Source organism: Tupaia chinensis, unplaced genomic scaffold (genome assembly GCF_000334495.1).
Source record: "Tupaia chinensis unplaced genomic scaffold, TupChi_1.0 Scaffold000322_1, whole genome shotgun sequence".
NCBI lineage: Eukaryota > Metazoa > Chordata > Mammalia > Scandentia > Tupaiidae > Tupaia > Tupaia belangeri.
In genome coordinates, this window is record NW_006159816.1 from 4,371,926 (window position 1) to 4,394,672 (window position 22,747).

Below are 22,747 nucleotides of genomic sequence, written 5' to 3' on the forward strand. Positions count from 1 at the left end.
AGTAATAAAACTAAACTTGTTATGCAAGTCAATAACCAAAGAAGAAGTACTACTTTGATACTGATCATTTCCTCCCACTTTTTATAGGATTGAAGGAACCAAGGGAGAAGCTGCCCTTAAAATCGATTCCACTGTCAGCCAAGATTCTGCCTGGTACACTGCAACTGCTATTAATAAAGCTGGGCGAGACACTACAAGATGCAAAGTAAATGTGGAAGTTGAGTTTGCAGAGCCTGAACCAGAGAGAAAACTGATCATCCCACGAGGGACATATAGAGCAAAGGAAATTGCAGCTCCAGAGTTGGAGCCCCTCCATTTGCGATATGGTCAAGAACAATGGGAAGAAGGTGATCTCTATGACAAAGAGAAACAACAGAAACCTTTTTTCAAGAAAAAACTCACTTCTTTAAGACTCAAGCGCTTTGGTCCTGCCCACTTTGAATGCCGGTTAACACCGATTGGTGACCCTACTATGGTGGTGGAATGGCTTCATGATGGGAAGCCACTTGAAGCAGCCAACAGACTCCGTATGATCAATGAATTTGGGTACTGCAGCCTTGATTATGGAGTTGCATATTCTAGAGACAGTGGTGTCATTACTTGCAGAGCCACCAACAAATATGGGACAGATCATACATCTGCTACCCTTATTGTTAAAGACGAGAAGAGTCTTGTGGAAGAATCTCAATTGCCTGAGGGGAGGAAGGGCTTGCAGAGAATTGAAGAATTAGAGAGAATGGCTCATGAGGGTGCACTTACAGGTGTAACAACAGATCAAAAAGAAAAGCAAAAGCCAGACATCGTCTTGTTCCCAGAGCCAGTAAGAGTACTTGAAGGGGAGACCGCTAGATTCCGTTGCCGAGTAACAGGTTACCCTCAGCCCAAAGTCAACTGGTACCTCAATGGACAGCTCATCCGTAAAAGCAAAAGATTCAGAGTTCGCTATGATGGCATTCATTATCTGGACATCGTTGACTGCAAGTCATATGATACAGGTGAAGTCAAAGTAACTGCAGAAAATCCTGAGGGTGTGACAGAGCATAAAGTGAAACTTGAGATCCAACAGAGGGAAGATTTTAGGTCTGTCCTCAGGCGAGCTCCTGAACCAAGGCCCGAGTTTCATGTACACGAACCAGGGAAACTTCAGTTTGAAGTACAAAAAGTAGATAGACCTGTTGATGCCGCTGAAACCAAAGAAGTTGTGAAGTTGAAAAGGGCTGAAAGAATTACCCATGAAAAAGTGTCTGAAGAGTCAGAAGAGCTGCGCAGTAAATTCAAGCGCAGAACAGAGGAGGGATATTATGAAGCCATTACTGCTGTGGAGCTCAAGTCTCGTAAAAAGGATGAATCCTATGAAGAACTCCTAAAGAAAACAAAGGACGAGCTTCTCCACTGGACCAAAGAGTTAACAGAAGAAGAAAAGAAAGCCCTTGCTGAAGAAGGCAAAATCACTATTCCAACATTTAAACCTGATAAAATTGAACTAAGTCCTAGTATGGAGGCTCCCAAAATCTTTGAAAGAATCCAAAGCCAGACAGTGGGCCTAGGATCAGATGCACACTTCCGAGTCAGAGTTGTTGGGAAACCAGATCCTGAATGTGAATGGTACAAAAATGGTGTAAAAATTGAGCGCTCTGACCGAATCTACTGGTACTGGCCAGAAGATAATGTTTGTGAATTGGTCATAAGAGATGTGACTGCAGAGGACTCTGCTAGCATCATGGTGAAAGCCATCAACATAGCTGGTGAAACCTCAAGTCACGCATTTTTGCTTGTCCAAGGTAATACAAATGTCTTCAGTTTAATGGATCTGTCCATGTACCCATGAATATCCATTAATATGTTTTTTTTTCTTTTCTCATTGCTGAAATGGGGGATTTTACTTAATATAATCTGCATTTTTTCTTTCTTGTAGCCAAGCAATTGATCACTTTCACACAGGAATTACAAGACGTTGTTGCTAAGGAAAAAGACACCATGGCAACCTTTGAATGTGAAACTTCAGAGCCATTTGTTAAAGTGAAATGGTACAAAGATGGTTTGGAGATTCATACAGGGGATAAATATAGGATGCACTCTGACAGAAAGGTTCACTTTCTCTCTATACTGACCATTGATACATCTGATGCCGAAGACTATAGTTGTGTGCTTGCAGAAGATGAAAACATCAAAACAACAGCTAAACTCATTGTTGAAGGTAATAAATAATGATTTCATTGCTTATTTAAATTTTAAAGTCACTCTTACTTTGTGATCAAATTTCTTATGTATTTTTTTCCTAAAAAATAATTATTCAGAAATTAGACATAAACTTTGCAGCGGGAATCATTAATTTATGTTCTTCATTAAGAATATTGATAATCTGAATTTTAAAAAATTGTATTGTTTTGATAGCCTGATTTAAATTTTGTATTGAAATGGTCCTCTCTGCTTTCAAAAATAATTTAAAAATGAATTCCTTTTATTAAAAATTTATTTCTCTGTCCAGAATCAGGGGATATTAATAATATGTCTAATAAGAGATGAAAAGATGTTATCTCTGTCTTAAGTCTAGATGCATAGCTATCCAAAGAAAGTGATTTGTCTTTATCTTTTACTTCAGGTGCAGTTGTTGAGTTTGTAAAAGAACTTCAAGATATAGAAGTTCCAGAATCATTTTCAGGAGAGTTAGAGTGTATTGTATCCCCAGAAAATATAGAAGGCAAATGGTATCATAATGATGTGGAGCTTAAATCCAATGGCAAATACACAATTACATCACGCCGTGGGCGTCAGAATCTCACAGTCAAGGATGTAACCAAAGAGGACCAGGGAGAATATAGCTTTGTGATCGACGGGAAAAAGACAACTTGTAGACTGAAGATGAAACGTAAGTCTTCTCATTTCTTTTGGCCTCCAGTGAGCATCTTTGTGTTTTATGGATAGAAATGGTCATTACAATCTTTTTCCCCCCATATTTCACAGCTCGCCCGATTGCTATTCTACAAGGACTTAGTGATCAAAAAGTCTGTGAGGGTGACATAGTTCAGCTGGAAGTTAAAGTTTCCTTAGAAAATGTGGAAGGTGTCTGGATGAAAGATGGCCAAGAAGTACAGCCCAGTGACAGGATTCACATTGTGATAGACAAACAATCTCACATGCTCCTCATCGAAGACATGACTAAGGAAGATGCTGGGAATTACTCCTTTACCATCCCAGCCCTTGGGCTCTCCACCAGTGGGCGCGTCTCTGTCTATAGTGAGTGCTACTGAGTTTCATGTTTACATTGTCAAGTGAAGTAAAGAACTTTAATGAGCAGACATTTTAAACGGAATGCCTATTAACAATTATTTTATTTGTGTATGTGGTTTTGCAGGTGTTGATGTAGTAACACCTCTAAAAGATGTTAATGTGATCGAGGGTACCAAGGCTGTGCTCGAATGTAAGGTCTCGGTCCCTGATGTGACTTCTGTTAAATGGTACTTAAATGATGAACAAATCAAGCCTGATGACCGTGTACAAGCTATTGTCAAAGGCACTAAGCAGCGACTCGTGATTAACCGAACCCATGCTTCAGATGAAGGACCTTACAAACTGATGGTTGGCAGAGTTGAAACTAGCTGTAATCTCTCTGTAGAAAGTAAGGATCATTCCATTTAACTCATTTTAAATGTTGAACATGCTGGATGTAATAACCAACTTACTATTTTATTTTTTCCCTAGAAATAAAAATTATCAGAGGTCTCCGTGACCTTACCTGTACAGAAACCCAAAACGTGGTCTTTGAAGTGGAGCTGTCCCATTCAGGAATTGATGTTTTGTGGAATTTTAAGGACAAGGAAATCAAACCCAGTTCTAAATATAAAATTGAAGCTCATGGAAAAATATACAAATTGACAGTTCTAAATATGATGAAAGATGATGAAGGAGATTATACATTTTATGCTGGAGAAAATAGGACATCTGGAAAACTTACCGTGGCAGGTTAGTACATTTATCCTTTAACCTAAGTTCTTATGTAGTGTGGCTATTTTCATTTAAGAATTGGTTGCCCACTTCGCCTCAAATTTCTATCAATTTCCCACTCTCCTATATCTACTTATGTTGCTCTCTAAGCCAATAGTGCTCTCGACGTTGGGCTCACTAGCCTAAATTCCAAATCTTCCAGGCCTACTTCAAATGCCATCCCTCCATGAAGCTTTTCTTAATCTCCCCATTTGAATATGATCTCTTCGTTTTCCAAGCCCCAGATGACTTTATGTGTGCTTCACTGATAGTCCTTATTATATACTTGTCATATTCCCTATTTCCTCTTCCCACACCAGATTCAAAACTTCTGAAATCTGACATTGCTTCTTTTTCTTCTTAGTTTATGCGAATATATTGCACACAATAAATGATCAATACGTATTTGCTGAATTGAACTTTAATCTTTCCTACTCTGTGTAAAGATCCATGTCTTTTATAAAGATCTCTTGCTTCTTTAACCTTTGTTGCTTCTATTTCCTTCATTCTTTTTTACGTACCCAATGAATGTTTTAAAAATACAAGCCAATGTACCTATATCTTATGACATAAAGTAGAAATAGAGCATTCTCATTCAGCTGAAATCCATAGACTTAAAATGAAGAGTCAAAAGTGTCATCAAAAAAACTAGAAGTCATCATTAACTTGTTCTATTCATTACAATTGAAGCATTGAAGAGATGATACATTACATTTAAATGAAATCACGCTGTCTATGACATCTGGTATATAAGCAAGTGATATAGTAACTATGTGTCTTTTTTGGTATGAAAGTTTTATGGTTTATACTTTATTACATTATTATATTTCCTCAGAGATTTGATGACAAGGAGCCTTCTGAAATAAAATTTCAGATTCTGCACTTTGACATGTTTATTATAAATGACATGTTTTTAAATATGTAAGAAGAAGAAAATAAAGTGAGCTCCTAAAGTAGGCTAGATACTGTGAAGAACTCAGGACATGAAAACAAATAGGGGATGATATATTTTTCTTGAGGAATTTATAGTTTAGCAAGGGATAGATACATAAATAACCAATTTGGTAAAGCAATTATTTCTCCCAGTGGATGATAAAAGTAAAGGCAATGGGGAAAACTTTATAAAAGAAAGAACATTTGTTAACACAGTGATATTTAGTGTGCAAGAACCCCTAATGTATAGAAACATTGATAACTTGGACACTTTCTTTAGCAAATTTTTTTCCAATCAATTATCACAGGTATATGTTTTTTAATTTTTTATATACCTTCAATCACATCATTTAGCTTACAAAGTGAACATTTCAATATGCGAACATTGTGCCCCAGTCCAGTTGATCAAAATATCTTCAACCAATAACACCACACCTCCCCATCCCATCAAAGCTCTGCCTCCATGTTCTCAGACGATAATCCTTAAAAGACCAAAAAGAAAGCTTTTAAAGAAGGAATTGAGTTAGAGACCCTTCGTATTCATTGTGGTTCTCAGAATTCTGCATTAACTTAACCATTGCTTTTCCTTTGCAAAACTTGCCTGATTTCATTATTTTCACTGGTTATCAGTCATTTATGCTTAGAAAAAGTCACCTTCTCAATATGGGTAAAAATAATTTTATTAGACATGATATTCAAAATTATGTTTTAAAATTTTCATTTTATTTGTGCAAACTTCTTAATGTGTAAATTATTTTGTATAAACTTTTATGTAAATATTTTTAAAGGACTCATACTTGTACTTGTTATTTCAAAGGGGGAGCTATCTCTAAGCCTCTCACAGATCAGACTGTCGCTGAATCCCAGGAAGCTGTGTTTGAATGTGAAGTTGCCAACCCAGATTCTGAAGGCGAATGGTTGAAGGATGGCAAACACCTACCACTGAGTAACAACATCAGAAGTGAATCTGATGGCCGCAAAAGGAGACTCATCATTGCTGCCACCAAGTTAGATGACATCGGAGAGTATACCTTCAAGGTGGCCACCTCCAAAACATCTGCCAAACTCAAAGTTGAAGGTCAGTGACACAATGATAGAGTCAGAGTACATTCAAGTCAGAGTACATTCTTTAAAAGTCAAGTAGTCTGGCCATTAAGGATGCCATACACCTTCATCTTATACAATCATTATAAATTCTCTAAACTTTTCTCCATACTATAAAATGAGTCAATAGAATTGCTTATCAGATGTGTTAATGGGAAGAAACCATTCCTTGATTCAGTGAAACAGCTAAATCAGACACTCTGATTTTCTATTTCTCTTTCACTGTTCTCCAATTTGTGTATAAAATATTAGTATAGAGCATGCACACTTCATCCTATTCATGTATAGGAAATCATTGTACAATGTACTTGTCCAGCTGGTCCCAGATTTTCCTAACTAATATCAAGAATAGAGATGATGCATAACTGTACAGTGTTTGATAACCACTTTCTTGAAAGATAATGAAGCAATGATATTGTTCAGAACTTCTTTTTATTGAAGATATCATCTGTACTTTCTAATCGAATGATAAATTCATCTTCAGCTGTCAAAATTAAGAAGACTCTGAAGAACCTCACAGTGACAGAGACACAGGACGCTGTTTTCACAGTTGAGCTTACACATCCTAATGTCAAAGGTGTCCAGTGGATCAAAAATGGGGTTGTGCTGGAATCTAATGACAAATATGATATCTCAGTCAAAGGAACAATTTATTCTCTGAGAATTAAAAACTGCGCCATTGTAGATGAATCTGTTTATGGCTTCAGGCTTGGAAGACTTGGAGCCAGTGCCAGACTGCACGTTGAAAGTAAGTTGACTTAGAAACACTTTACAAGTAGATAACCCATGGGTCTCACTGAGTTAACCTTATCACTGAACTGTTCTAACTTTCTTCATTAGCTGTCAAGATCATTAAAAAGCCAAAGGATGTTACTGCCTTGGAAAATGCCACCGTTGCCTTTGAAGTCAGTCTTTCCCATGACACCGTTCCAGTAAAATGGTTCCATAAGAATGTGGAGATTAAGCCAAGTGACAAACACAGACTGGTCTCAGAAAGAAAGGTGCACAAGCTGATGCTGCAGAATATTACCCCCTCGGATGCTGGGGAATACACAGCTGTGGTGGGACAATTGGAGTGCAAAGCAAAATTGTTTGTGGAGAGTAAGTATTAGCAACTCCTATGACATTTCCTTTGATGATCCCCATCATTTATCCTTTTTGCTTCATCTATTTTTAAAAATAAAATATATTAATAAAATGCTTTCTCATTTTTTCCAAGCATTACATATTACAAAAACCATGAAAAGTATTGAGGTGCCTGAGACTAAAACCGCCTCCTTTGAGTGTGAGGTCTCCCACTTCAATGTCCCTTCCATGTGGCTGAAGAATGGTGTGGAGATTGAGATGAGTGAAAAATTCAAGATAGTAGTACAGGGAAAACTCCACCAGCTGGTCATCATGAACACCAGCACGGAAGACTCAGCAGAATACACATTTGTCTGTGGTAATGACCAAGTCAGTGCCACCCTGACAGTGACTCGTAAGTAAAATAATAATAATAATAATAGCTTAATATATATGTATATATTTCATTGTATAGTGATTGTTTTTCCATATTTTATATGTTTTATTCATGACTACTTAGCCCACACAATTAGACACTAACATCTCTGCCTGGATAAAACTTCTTAATAAGAATAGCATTGAATGGCTGCCCAGAGAGATGTTCTGGATCACTTGATCTTTCTGTTCCTCTATCAGTTGGCATTGTTCTATACAGGGGTATATAGAAGCTATCAAAGATCTTATTCAAAGAGCTGTGATCACCTCAGCAGACATTCTAAAAAGAGTCCTAATTTTCATTCTGCACCTGTCACAACCCACATCACACTTACACAAAGTCTCCTTTGGTGTTTTTCCTTTCTCCCTTTGCAGCAATCATGATTACATCCATGCTGAAGGACATCAATGCTGAAGAAAAAGACACCATTACCTTTGAAGTGACAGTAAACTATGAAGGCATCTCTTACAAGTGGTTAAAGAATGGTGTGGAAATCAAATCAACTGACAGGTGCCAGATGAGGACCAAAAAGCTCACACACTCACTCAATATCAGAAATGTTCACTTTGGGGATGCTGCTGACTACACCTTTGTAGCTGGAAAAGCTACTTCAACAGCCACCCTCTATGTGGAAGGTATGATTTCATAAAGGTCATATGCATAGAAAAAAATGTCAAGTATACTCTATAAAATGCCAGTACATCGTCTGACAAATGGATAAACAAAATGTGGGATATTCACACAGTGGGATATTATTTATCAATAAAAAGGAAGTACTGATATAGTTAACATCAAGGGTGAACTCTGAGAACTTTATGCTGGAAGAAAGAAGCCAGGCACAAAAGACAACATCATATGCTTCCATTTATAGGGAATGTTCAGAACAGACAAATTTGTAGGGACATATCTTGGTGGTTGTCTAAGTCTGGGGGAAGATCATGGGAAGATTCTAAGGGCTGATGGTTGAGAGTGCATAGTGTCTTTTTGGGGAAAGTTAGGATGTTTTAAATTTTATTGTGGTGATGGTTGCACAACTCTGGATATACCGAAAGTCATTGAATTGTGTCATTTAAATGAGTGAATTGTATAATCTGAATTATATATCAATTAAGCCATTAAAATGTAAATTTTTTCACATGCTGTTTTTCAGCTCGCCATATAGAATTTAGGAAACACATTAAGGACATAAAAGTTCTTGAGAAGAAGCGAGCCATGTTTGAATGTGAAGTGTCAGAACCTGACATTACTGTACAGTGGATGAAAGATGGCCAAGAACTGCAGATTACAGACAGGTCAGTTCTTTTTGTCTTGCTACATTCCAGTAATTCTGTTTCATTTGAATCCTTGAATGATAGAATTTCCATGTCATCTGTAGAATAAAGGTTCAGAAGGAGAAATATGTCCACCGCCTTCTGATCCCATCCACTCGGATGTCCGATGCTGGGAAGTATACAGTGGTGGCTGGAGGCAACATGTCAACAGCTAACCTCTTTGTAGAAGGCAGAGATGTCCGCATCCGAAGTATTAAAAAGGAAGTTCAGGTACTGTTCATATGCTAAATTTGGGGGGGAAATCAAGAATAGTCCCTAATCCATAGTTTTATATTTTGAAGTTTGGCTTTTACATTTTTTAACCTCATTCTTTCAAAGAATTTATTCATCTCATGCCTACTAGCTTAGATTCTTATGTTAACATCAACTTAGTCACAGTTCCCACTCACTTAGGGAGTGTGTCCTTAGCAGCTGTCTGAATACTTTAATTAAAGCAGCTGTAGAAATTTCACTGTCTATTAAATGGCTACTTACCAAACAGCACCAACCAGAAAAAAATAAAATTTAAATTGTGATGTTCACACAACAATTAGAATTAAAGACATTCAGAACAAGGTGGCATTTTCTCCAGAAGTTTCTATCTATGGGGAGATAGGTATATAGGGACTTAATAGCTAGGCACACTTCCTGTGAAGTTTGAGAGGAAGCCCTAAGCAGTGCTAGATTCCTAGCAAGGATGCTGAGCAAACAGGTTTGCAAAGCTTACCCTGATGGGTGGCAATCTGTTCAAATGATATAATGGAGGAAACATGTTCAGAGAAATATCATTTGAGTCAATTTCATCATATTGCTCATACAAAAAGAATCAGGTTTTAGTGGCCTCAGGCCATAGTGGAAAAGCCTTCAGTGAGGACTCAGATCATCTGGATATGTCTTTCATCATTTATTATCTACTTCTGGACCTTGATTTTCTCACTTTTAAAATGAGAATAATTCCTTCTTCGCCTACAGTCGTTGCTTATATATATGAAATCAAGTTGACTAGGAACTTACAAGAGCTTTATACATAATCAGAGCTCCCATGTAAAATATCATTAGTTTTATTATTAAGAAGCAAATATTTCAGGATAAAATAGTCATCTCTTTGGGGCAGTATTCCTCCTCAATGCAGGTGCAAGCATGATTCTCTACAAAAGAAGTTTGGGTACCAGTTTTCCAAGACTAGGCAGAAAAGATTAGAATATGCTAGGATCAATGAATTTATTAGGTTACAATGTATAGATTTTGTATACTCATCAAATGAAAAGAAATGTGTGGACTAAGAGGAAAGTAAGCTTTAAATTTTTTTCTTATACTGCTCCATCAACAGGTTATTGAGAAACAACGTGCTGTAGTTGAGTTTGAGGTCAATGAAGATGATGTTGATGCCCACTGGTATAAAGATGGCATTGAAATCAATTTCCAAATTCAAGAACGACACCAATATGTGGTGGAGAGAAGAATCCACCGGATGTTTATCTCTGAGACCAGGCTTAGTGATGCAGGCGAATACACTTTTGTGGCAGGAAGGAACAGGAGTTCTGTTACTCTTTACGTCAATGGTATGTATATAGAGACTTCAACATATTCTGTAAATTCATCTGGAATAGCCTCTTTTTTTAGAGAGAGATTTTTGCCATAAGGCACATGCACTGGCCAGAGAGAGAGAGAGACAGAGAAAGAGAGACAGAAAGCAAGAGATCCCCCCCTGGGGGGGTGGCCATGCCACAATCCCTTCTCCTCCATTTTTCTCTTGGTATTTTGTGCATGCATGCACATGTGCCTGGCATGTGTCTTAAGCCTCCAGGTCTGGGACTCAAACCACAGTCGGTCATGTGCTAGTCTATCAATGCTGGAATGTCCTCCTTTTTAAGTTACTAAAACTGGTAGTTTTGGGGCAATTTCCAAAAAGCCCATGGTACTCACATGGTGGTAATTATATTTATTTTCACATTATGCCTATGAAAAACGGAGAACACTGTTAAAAGATCTACTGAGATATCATATCCAGAAAGCACCTAATGGCAAGATCCTTGTTTGGTTCATTAACACTATTAAACATTCACCACAGTTTATCAATTATAATACATCCCAAATAGATTACAGCATTTACTGATTTGGTTCTCTGCCCTCTATTCTGTTTAAGTATTGGTAGTTGCCACCAAGTGATCAGGGCATTTCCAGTTTCTTCCTGGAAGAACCCAAAAGTCCTCTCTTGGAGGGCCAAGAAAACCACAGGTGATATGAAACTAGGTCTTCTCTGCCCCATTAAATCTCTGCTTTCTGCATTAGAAACTTTAGAGCTGAATTTAAGTCTGGCCTAGATATGAGACTAACCTAGATACACAGAGTGAAGTAGAACCTCCTCCCTATCCTCATCTTGGGCCATATCTCTCTGAACAAAGACCCCTGAGGCAGATGCAGGAACACTAGGTATAATCTCAAGATTCACAAAGATGAACCATAACCCCAGGGCCCCTAGAAAACTAAAAGGTCATAGCATTGAGTTATTATCTCTATGTTAGTGATGGAGAAATGTAGGCACAACGAAGTTTCTTTTTTATGGTAGCTCAGTGAAGTCATTTCTCCCCACTTCTGGGTTCCATGAACTACTCAGTCCTCCTCATTCATCACAATACTAAGAATATGCTTTTAGAAAAAAGAATATGCTTTTAGAAAAAAGAATATGCTTTTAGAAAAAAAAGTCTATCAATGTATTTCCTCTCAGAGAGCAAGACAGAGAGAAAGACACCCCCAGCAGGGTCCCCCTGCCACAATCTACCCTCAGTCTCACCCAGCCCTGATTAGGGCCACAAGATGTATCCAGTGTACTCAGAGAATTAGATCCCAGAACATGAATCCCGGAAATTTCCCTTGTAAGGCCAGTTGCATTACCTCTGTACCACCACCCGGCCACAAGAATATGCTTTAATTGGCATAGTAGGAATGTTGAATTTTGTTAATGCTACCTAATTGCATTTAACTGGATCTGAAATAATATTCATTCATTCATTCGATGCCTACTGATTGCACTTCACTGGCACCTGTACATAAAGAAATGACTATGACATATACACAAATATTTGGAATAAACAAACCCAAATGATCTTGTTACCACATGATTTGCCCAAATAACTTTTAAAAATAAGTAACCCATGGAAGTTGTTCTAGAATTCTTTTAGGTAACCTCTACCTAAATGTTTGCTGTGCCTCTTCCCCTAGCAGGAGCTAGGATAACCATGCTATATATAGAAACTCAAAACTCAGCATGCTCCAAAATATAAAAAAATACCTTTCTGAAGCTACTTGAGGATAGAATCCAAACATATTTTCCTTTTTAGCACAATGACTGTCGTAATGTTCTTTGAGACAAGTAAAAATACCACAATTTCAAAGTTTTGTCTCTGGGCACGTAGCCACCCAGTGACCAATTAATGTGGAGCCTCATGTGCTCTCTGTGCTTTGAACACCTTTTCACAGATGATTTGTTGTCGTTTACTCCTAGCTCCTGAACCACCCCAAGTTCTGCAGGAGCTCCAGCCTGTTACCGTGCAATCTGGCAAGCCTGCCCGCTTCTGTGCCGTGATATCTGGCAGGCCACAGCCAAAAATTTCCTGGTACAAGGAAGAACAGCTGCTTTCCACAGGCTTCAAGTGCAAATTTCTTCATGATGGGCAAGAGTACACGCTTTTACTAATTGAAGCCTTCCCAGAGGATGCTGCTGTGTATACCTGTGAAGCCAAGAATGACTATGGAGTTGCCACGACCTCAGCTTCACTTTCAGTGGAAGGTAGGTGGCCTTGCTACTTCCCAGTGCAACATAAAATGTAAGGAGCCAACTTTTGTGCTCTCTTATTGCATTTACAACTATAATCTGGAGCCTGTGAAAATAGATTGCAACTCAAATTTGAAAGCACCTTGCTGCAAAATAAATTAAGAGAAATTTGCACGCTCCTTTCTATGAGGTCTGGATGGTGGCTTCATCATGACCTATCTCGTGATCTCTTTCTTTAGTTCCAGAAATAGTATCTCCTGATCAGGAAATGCCAGTTTATCCTCCTGCCATCATCACTCCACTTCAGGACACTGTCACTTCTGAGGGACGGCCGGCCCGTTTTCAATGCAGAGTTTCTGGAACAGGTAGGTTTATAAGCAAAAGGTGTCACTGGCAGTATGATCTGGCAAAAATGGTCTCTCATCTTTTTCTCCATCACAAACACCTCCCAAGCATAGTTTAAAGGTTACTGAGAATCTAGAAGATGACTTACTTGAATTATTGAATAAAGAATTTGATCAATACTTTCCCACTGCTACTTTGTACCTTTAAAAATAGCCATGGTGGAAATTTTTATGTTATGTGTTTTTCACCACAATAGAAAAATTAAACTGCTTTTTCCCACTAATATTAAAAAAAGGCCATGTCCCTCTTGTGATTATAGATAACCTTTATCTCTTGATGAGAAAAATACAATAGCAAAAATTATAATTATTAACTATAATAGAATCTACATACGCTTCAAAAGAAGTATCTATTTATATGCAAGATATTATTTAGTCTATGGACAATGCTTACGAGAAAGGTATGTTCCTTAGGAAGGTAGGTTCCTATGCTGGTCAAAAGTAGGCAATATATGGTCAAAGAGACTGTATTTGAATCGTGGCTCCGACATGTGGCCTTAGGCATATATATGATTTCTCTGGTTCTTTTCCCTCATGAGTAACGTGAGAATATTGCATTCAGTCTTAGAGCATACCTTTCTTAAGGGCAAAGATTTTATCTTTGTACCTAGAATCTGGTGCCTGAAAAATAGTAGCTACTAGAAGGTAAAGTTCCTGAGAATAAGGATGGTTCCTTGCCCTAGAATACCACCAGTTATATAATAGATAGTCCATAAGAAATTGGGATGACCACGTAACACAGTGATTAAGTGCTATGCATAGAAGGTTGAGTCTCACATGATCGATTGTGGTTCAAGTCCTGACCCTGGCATCTTGAAAAGCATGCAAGTTGTATGCGCATGCATGCCCCAGATCTGACAGAATGGAGAGATGGGGAAAAAAAAAAAAGATTGTAGTGGGACCATGGTCCATGGGGAGAGAGGCTTCCTCTCTCTCTCTCCCTCTCTCTCCTCTTTCTTTTTCTGATTTTCTGATGAGCACACCTGCCCTGTGGCAATTCAATAGTAATTGTTGATTGGATAAATAACTTGTTAAATAAATAATACCAGTAACTTAAGATTATTATTAGAATAAAAGTAGATGACTTAAGTGAATATGTAGAACATAGAGTACTCACTTCTCCAGAGTCAACCGCTACCATTTTTCATTGGGGAATGTTTTTCAAATACCATCAGCCCTTTCCTTCACCCCAGGAGTATGATCTTAGTAGAATGAGGCAATTTATATAAAACCATTTCAAGCCAATTATGACATATCACAGATAGAGACATGATCAACTACATCCCAAACGAAAATCGCTTCCTCATTTTCTTAGCTTTTACTTATTTTTTCTATTTTTTCTTTTATTATCATTATTATTTATACACTCAGTCGCTATGCATCATTTAGATTGTAAAGAGACTTAGCTTTTATATACTTTCATCCAAAGGACATCCTCAAAGCTTGGGCATCTCACAGGATTATTAATAAGTTTTATTGTTTCATTATGTTTTCCCCATTAGTTCACAACTCAATCTCTACCTTGCCAAGAGTTTGTTTGTTTGTTTGTTTGTTTGTTTTCCTAAACAAGCTGGTATTTGGTTGGTCTTCTGGCCTTATGATTTCCTCCTCTGGGAAAGAGATGATGATCCAAACCATAAAGTTCTGTTTGATTCTACAAGCATAAATAAAGCATATTCTGTATGTAAAGCACCTCCAGGCATGGCTGTCAATGAATAGCTCTCAGTCCATTCATTTTATTACAGTCTTAGAGGAGAATTATATAAACATGAAAGTCTAGTATTGGGTGACCAACATGGACAAATACCAAATACCATGTGACTTTGAAGAATAGTGTTCAAGAAATACTAACTGTCAATGAGGACTGATTCAAAAATATCCAACTGACACAATAAAGAAAATGTGCTCACATTAACTAAAGCAACACTAAATAATGTGTCCACTCACCACATTTTTAGGAAAAAAATTTCCATACATATATATATACATATATATATAGTCATTCAAAGTAGTAATAGTAGCCTTAAATCATTTTAAAGCAATGCTATAATAAGTATATGCAGAAATACACTGAAACCCTTCATAAGACTCTCCAATTAGATAAGAGAAAGATAGTCTCTTCTTTTCTGCATGACTGATTTTTTTTACGTGTTTGATTGGGCTTTCTTTATAAATGCATAAGATCTGTATGTGTGATACTATTTATATACAGAAGGAAGTCTTTGGATTGTCTTATAAGGTTATTATCTGAATGAAGAAATTAAATTCATTAAATAAAATACCCCTTTAAATGCTTACTGAATCACTTGGTTTCACACCCCTGAGATGGAAAATATTTCCACAACATCCTCTGACCAGATTTTGCCTTCAGTAATATTAGTGTAGCCCTGCCTTCCACAAATTGGAAAAAAAGTGAGTCTCCAAAAGCATCAGTCCTATGTTTTGGTACTCTTTGAAGCGTGAAACTCAGTCCTAAGCAATCGGTGGTGCTTCTGAGGAAAATGTTATCTGTTGAAGGTCTCTGGTGCCACCTATTGTTAGAAAAGCAATTTGAAAAAGTAAAATTAAAACTTCAATAAAGCTAGCTTTTTGCTAGTGCTTATTCTTTTAATGATCTGTCAATATTATCTGGAGAACTGAAGAGTTACAGCTAGATAAAGAAAATGACAAATAGTTTAGGAATGATGGTTTTACATCATTCATTTAAATATCTATTAAAATTTTATTCAATGTGTTCAGTTTTAAGCATCTACCAACCTATATTGCTATTGAAACATACACTGACATACACTGTCTGGAGGGTGGCGTGGAGGGCTGCAGACCTTGCCCTTGTGTTGGGAGTTCATTGTGTAGATGAGGAGATGCATGTGCACAACCATTTAGATCACAGGGTTGTAACCTGTAACAGGCCCATGTAATCAGTGTTCTCTGCGTAGGAGAGTTGGAGAAAGGTGTCAACAAGGTCCTCTACTGGAGGAACCAGAAGAGAAGAAGGGGTACATTGGAGGGATATTAAGGATGTAGAATAAACAAAATTTAGAAACAAAATAAACTTGGTAGTGGGAGTGAGAAACAGGGGCATGGGGTGGCCTTGCAAAATTTGTAAGAGGCCAATGACCAATACAGATACCGGCAGCCCAGCCAGAAGTATCACTTCCATTTCTAAAAGAGGTTTTACCTTTCAGTTCATTTACTGTGGGCAGTTCATGCCCAGTGTCAGTTTATGTGTGTCCCAGTGCCTCATTCAATTTACCAAAGGACGAAGTTGTCTGTAAGAATAAGCAGAGAACTTGATAAGGGATTTACCAAACTCATTATCTTTTATTTCCATTGACCTTTATATGCACAGACACACACACACAGAGTTCACACACACAAACTGAAAGTCATAGGATGACTGCTAAATCCCACATGGTGGTGTTGCCTGTTACATACTTCACTGCCCTGTCTGTGAGCACTTACTGAAGACACTGCTGACTTCTTCTCTGATGTTAGACATTCTTGCTTTAGATGACTTATAAAGCCCTGCCCTGCATTTTTTGTCTTTTAATTCTCACAGCAATTTTATACAATGAATAGCCATGAGTTGTTATGCATTCCATTTTACAAATGAGAAGACTTATCCAGAGAGTAACTGGGATGTCCAAGTTCACACTGCTCCTGTACTGTCAGGATTCCCCTTTCTACCTGACCATTCTACCTAAGGAACTGAAGAGATCTGTCACTTTAAAAAGAGAGTTTGTGGTTTACAAATAGTTACCATCATAGGAAGGAGAGTGAAGGAGAGTAACCTTCATGGGACAATATTTGTGTCCCAAATCCACACAAATAGTAGATGACTGGATGATTATACCATCAACCCCCACTGATGGCTTAGAGATAAAGAAGTATCATAGTGACTGTGCACCATGGACAAGGTGACTTTGATTTTATTGGATTGTCAAAAAAGTCATGACAACACATTTTTTTTGCATAGAAAAAAATGTTATAAAACTATTACCTAAATTGAAAGTGCATGTTACCTTAAACTATGATGATGTATTGGGTTGTCTGAAAAGTCATGATATATTTTTTCTGGTTTTCAATGTAACAATGCATCATGACATTTTCAAAAACCATTAATAATGTGATTTTAACCTTCTTTTGGATTTTCATTTTCTATCATTTTAGCATGGCTCAAGTTTTTGTATTTAAATATTTTTACTATAATTTATTATAACTACTACTTTGAAGGAAAGCTAAGTATATCTAAGATCCCCCAAATTCCATGAGTCTTTTTATTTTAAAAGTTATTTTCAGGATGGTTATTTGTCCCATGTATGCCATTATGCTATAACCTTATGCTCACTAGGAATGAAGAAATAGACTTTTCTTTCAATCTTCAAAAGAGCCTATTTTAAAGTTTGGTGGGTGTTTCCTGAGGGCATGTGGAATTGTTATAGAGAGACCGAGGGAGGGGAGAGAAAACATCTTCCATCTTCCAATGAGGCATAATCATGCCTGTCATGATTTGGGGCACATATGCACATATGCCCAGTATGTTTTTCAAGCTGCTAAGGTCAAGATTTGAACTGCATGGGGTCAACTAAGTGGGATACAGCTCCATTAACCATCAGGGCATAGGCCATCTCCCTTCCTTTTGATCAATCTTTCTGCAAATAAGATGGAGAGTTTTCCTTACCTCCTGTCTCAGTAGGCAATCAACAATCCCAGATCAAACCTTTCATGCTAACTGTTTCTTATGTATTTTTCCTTATTTTTATGTTTTTTAGAGAGATTTTTTGCGATAGGGTGCATGTGCTTGCTAGGAGACAGAGAGACGGAAAGCGAGAAATCACGCCCCCCCCAGGGGGGTTGGCCACACTGCAATCCCTTCTCTATTCTCCTGTCAGGATCTTCGGCATGCATGCATACATGCCCAGCATGAGTTTTAAGCTGTTGTGTCCGGGACTCGAACTGCAGTGGACTACATGGGAATCCAGTGATGTAACCATACTGCCATCTCTTGGTCCCTCCTTTTCCGTTTTTAAAATAAATTTAAATTACATTTAATCACTGAGGAAAAGGAAACCTCTTTAGCAAATGGTGCTAGCAAAACTGGGTTTCCACTTGCAAAAAGATGAAACTGAATCCCTATCTCTCACCATTAACAAAATCAACTTCAAATGGATCAAAGACCTGAACCTGTATCTTTTTCTTAAAGTCACTGAATACAAACAAATCTTGTCCTTGCCTCCACCACACAACATAAAATACACACACAAAAAAATTTTTTTAACTAAACATCTATCATTTTAAATACTGTAATCAGTTCTATGTTCTTGAACAAACTAGTTTTTCTAGAATTATGTTTCCTTCCTGAAGATGAAAAGACATTGTATAATAGCCAATGAGGCAATCCCAGAAGAAAAGTATAGGATAACTATGAAAGGTAGTCACTTGTATAATTAACATTGCTTTTGCAGGTACATTTTTTAAATCTACTCATTCTTGTGATCTAAATATCTTGTTTTGTTTTGTGGTACAGATTTAAAAGTGTCTTGGTATAGCAAAGACAAGAAAATCAAGCCATCACGGTTCTTCAGGATGACTCAGTTTGAAGACACTTACCAACTAGAAATTGCTGAAGCTTATCCCGAAGATGAAGGGACCTACACTTTCGTTGCTAATAATGCTGTGGGCCAAGTGTCAAGCACAGCCAACCTGAGACTGGAAGGTAGACTCAAACAACTTTAGGACCTACTTCTAATCCTAAAACTAATCTGCAATGCCAGGAACAATCACTAATGAGTTCATGTAAATCATCATGGGTCCTACCATTGTCTCTTAACTCAACTAATTATTACCATGTTATATGTGGGATACACTTGCCCCTTCTTGTTAGGAATTCCAACTGTCCTGTTGTATTTTGCCCTGCTTTTTCTCCATAACAACTGTAATGTACTGCTGCCACTGTGAACTTTCACGCTTCCAGATCAGCATGAATCAGGATGGGGAGATATTTGCTGGGGGGGAAAAATAGGTAGATTTGTTTTATCTTTTGGTTAGGATGAAAATCATATTTAAAAACAAATCTCAGAGTCTTATAATCTTCCCACTGTCATAACACCATGATAATTTCACAGATACTATGGTAGACATTTCAGGTGTGAACACCAGCTACATGTATTCACCATCATTCTAAGAGTGCCTGAATGTTGAGGGGCCCAGCGCTAAGGTGATTTGACATTTCTATTAGTCAGGACTCTTAAATTGTAATCAGCAACACTACTTGAGTAATCAGGGGCATTTTGATTCAAAACAAGGATAACCTTATTTTTTATGCAGTCAGACTATTTTTCCCAAATGAATATCGTATCTGTAATATTAAGTACACACAAGTACATAAAGATTTATGGAAACTTCTGGGTTCTTTTCCCCTTAATTTTAAACACTTAGTTTAAAATTTCTTAATAGTGAATTTAAAGTGATTTACAAAATGGAAACATTGGATTTACTACCAGAGGATGAAAAGGAAAGGAAAGAATACCTAAGCATGCTCTGCTGTTTCCCACATGAACAACACAATGAAGTTCTTTTGCCCCTTCATGTGTCAGCTGGCTTATCTGGGAAATGGAAGTAAACTTATATGACTTTGACTCAATAGTGGCAAGCAATGACAAGGCATTAGGATTGGATTGGATTCTGGTCCTTCATTGGCATTTGTAACAGATCTGTCGACTCCAAATGAGTTCTGGTTTCAATGCAGAGTAAGACATTAAAAACTGGCATGCTTCTTTTCAGGATTTAGCAAACTTGCAGAAGTGACATCAAACTCTCAGTGGTATGCTTCTTCATCAGTTTCATTTAAGAAGGAGTCTCTTGGCCAAAAGCCCATCTTCATCCAGCCTCTGTCAAGCCTCAGGGTGCACAACGGGGAGACAGTCAGATTTCATGCAAGGGTTTCTGGCATTCCTAAGCCAGAAATTCAGTGGTTCCATAACCAACAGCCAATTCTGCAAACAAAAAATGTAGTGTTCCATTTTGAGGAGTCCACAGGCATGGCTTTAATGCTTATAGTTGATGCTTACTCAGAGCATGCCGGGCAGTACTCTTGCAGAGCCGCCAATAGTGCTGGGGCAGCCACTTGTGCAGCTACACTCACAGTGACTCTTAAAGGTAAAGCCCTTCTTGCTTCAAGGACTTTGATATGCTGCATACTTCCTACTCTCACTGTTACTAATGAGGTCTTTGCTGTTCGTTTCAGTGCATACAGTGGTCATTCTATAATTTACTAATAAAGTAACACCCAACAACTCTCCCCAAGTCTTCAATTGCAGGTTAACTTATACACTTTAAATCTCATTTGAAATTATGTGTTTTGTGCATTAGAGAATCAATAATTATTTCGTTAGTGACCAACTTTGCTTGGCTTTTTTTACTTTTCTAAATAACACTGCATCATTAAATGATCTCTTCGCTGTATATTGCATAAATGTATAGTGGAAGGAGGGCAAATGGTATCCCAAATATAGTTAACAAGAGACAGAGGGAGAGAGAGAGAGAGAGAGAGAGAGAGAGAGAGAAGAAAAGAGGGAGGAGGGGTAGAAAGAGAGGAAGAGACTGTCACTTCAGATAGCTGCCATACAACAGAAGGAAGGAACCCAAAGTGGATGGCATCTGCATGAGCTTTCATCAACTGGTCATTGCTGGATCACTGGGAAGGAATTTTTTGTGTGATTCTGACATCCTAAAGCATACTGCATCTGGCATGCTACTTTCAAGTGACGATGTCTTTCATCTTCATCTTCCATGCCATTTTCTGTTACTAACCTAGGCTAGTGACAAAGCTTAGATCTTAATATTCTTTTCTCTCTTTTTGTCACTTGATCATACAGTGCAAGCTCTAGATAGGCAGAGTTCTGGGAAACATGTAAGAGAGTCCACCAAGCCCCAGGCAGTGGCAGATTCCTCTTTCTCAAGGGAGGAGAACAAAATATTCCAAAAGGAATTTAAGTCATTTGAAGGATCATCATATGAATATGAAGTACAGGTGTTTGAAAATGTATCTCAAAGTTCCACCCACATAGCTGCGTCTGTTCAAGATGTAGAGTTGTACCATTCTGCAACTCTTTCACAAATTGCTGAAAGTTCTGAGTTATCTGAGAAATGTGTTGAAGATTTGGTGGGCAAGGCACCAAAGATTCTCCTGCATCTTCAAGACCTCACTGTAAAGTGTGGTGACACCGCCCAATTCCTCTGTATCTTCGAAGATGAATCTTCTGTTGATGTAATCTGGACTCATGAAGGTGTGAAGCTAGAGGAATCTGAGCGAGTAAAGCGATCACAAAATGGAAGCACTCAGTTTCTTATCATATGTAATGTTCAGCTGGTAGACCAAGGACTATACAGCTGCATTGCACACAATGAATATGGAGAGAAGACAACATCAGCAGTACTAATAGTAGAAGGTGGTTATTTGATTTTTAGCCATGACTTGCTTCATTTCATCCTCATTGCTTTCAGCAGCTTTTTTCTTTTTGCCATGAAAAATTAATCAATGAATATATTAGATAGAATATTTCTAAATTAGTACTCTATCCATAAATGGTTTGTGAAAGTTGGCCAAGTCATTGGTCAAACTTGTCATGAAAAACTTAACTTGACCATCCAGACACAGAAGTTTAACTTTCAAATATAGGTATAGGAAGTTAAATTTTATTTTATGCATGCTGTGCCATGCTGCTTTTAAATATTTATTAAGTGAGCTACATAAGAAGTATATCAGGGAAGATTATGTTGTAATTTGCTAAGTACTGTTGTGCCCAACACTGTGCTAAGTTTATATGTAAGCATTTTAACAGTAAGAGGTCCAACCATTCTTATCTACCTTTTATAATCAGAATTGGAGGCCCTAACTGTTTATAAAAACACTATGAAAATTAAAAATTGGACACTGGAAATAATGATCCTCTGTCTGGATCATAATTAGTGATTCCCTAGGTATTTCTCAGTAAATGATACTGCTTTTACAGCCTCAGATCCTCCTGCGGTTGTAGAAGTTTCTCATGGCAAGATAAGTTTTGTCATTATTGTGCTAGAGTCTCTCCTGTGTCTTAAAGAATAGGAATAAACTTGTCTAGGCAAGAGGCAGCATATTCCTTTTATCCATGTACTTTCCTCTTAGATGCTAATGGAATGACAAAATTATTCTCTAGGTGCTAGAAGCTCATGCTGCCTGTCTGTAGTAAAAGGAGTTTCACTTAGTCTCATTGAAGGAAGCTGGTAGAAGTTTGGGCATCTCTAGGAGTCTGTGGAAAGCTGTGGCCTCAGGTTTCTCCCTGATCATGGATATACTGTTGGGTGTTAGAGATGAGCAGAGAGGAATATGGTGCTGTGTATGTGCACAATCCTCTTCGCACTGAACTGTGAAACAGTGCTCTTTCTTCCTGCCCAATAGAGACAATCAGTCATTAACTCTTTAAATCTACAAAACTCACTCACCAAAAAGAGGCCTTTTGCCTTCTTTTTTTTTTTTTTTTTTTGAGAGGTTTTTGCTATAGGGCGTGTGCGCTCACCAGACAGAGAGACAAACAGACAGAAAGCGAGAAAGCACCCCCAGGGGGGATGGCCACGCCACAATCCCTTATCCTCCATTCTCCTCTTGGAATCTTGGGCATGCACACACATGCGCCAGGCGTGAGTTTTAAGCCACTGGGTCTGGGACTCAAACCGCAGTCGACTACATGGGAGTCCA

The 22,747-nt window shown here is 37.9% G+C and overlaps 1 protein-coding gene across 1 annotated transcript in view; it reads left to right on the top strand.

Moving 5' to 3' along the window:
- Positions 1 to 22,747, top strand: part of TTN (titin) — a 306,431-nt gene that overhangs the window by 33,283 nt on the left and 250,401 nt on the right. Inside the window, 17 exon segments of the mRNA XM_027773115.1 lie at positions 88 to 1,781; positions 1,916 to 2,197; positions 2,603 to 2,869; positions 2,965 to 3,237; positions 3,356 to 3,619; positions 3,703 to 3,963; positions 5,735 to 5,995; positions 6,506 to 6,769; positions 6,862 to 7,122; positions 7,241 to 7,501; positions 7,897 to 8,157; positions 8,673 to 8,814; positions 8,898 to 9,063; positions 10,163 to 10,394; positions 12,338 to 12,622; positions 12,847 to 12,972; positions 18,539 to 18,727. Of these exon segments, the coding sequence (XP_027628916.1) occupies positions 88 to 1,781; positions 1,916 to 2,197; positions 2,603 to 2,869; positions 2,965 to 3,237; positions 3,356 to 3,619; positions 3,703 to 3,963; positions 5,735 to 5,995; positions 6,506 to 6,769; positions 6,862 to 7,122; positions 7,241 to 7,501; positions 7,897 to 8,157; positions 8,673 to 8,814; positions 8,898 to 9,063; positions 10,163 to 10,394; positions 12,338 to 12,622; positions 12,847 to 12,972; positions 18,539 to 18,727 (5,489 nt within the window).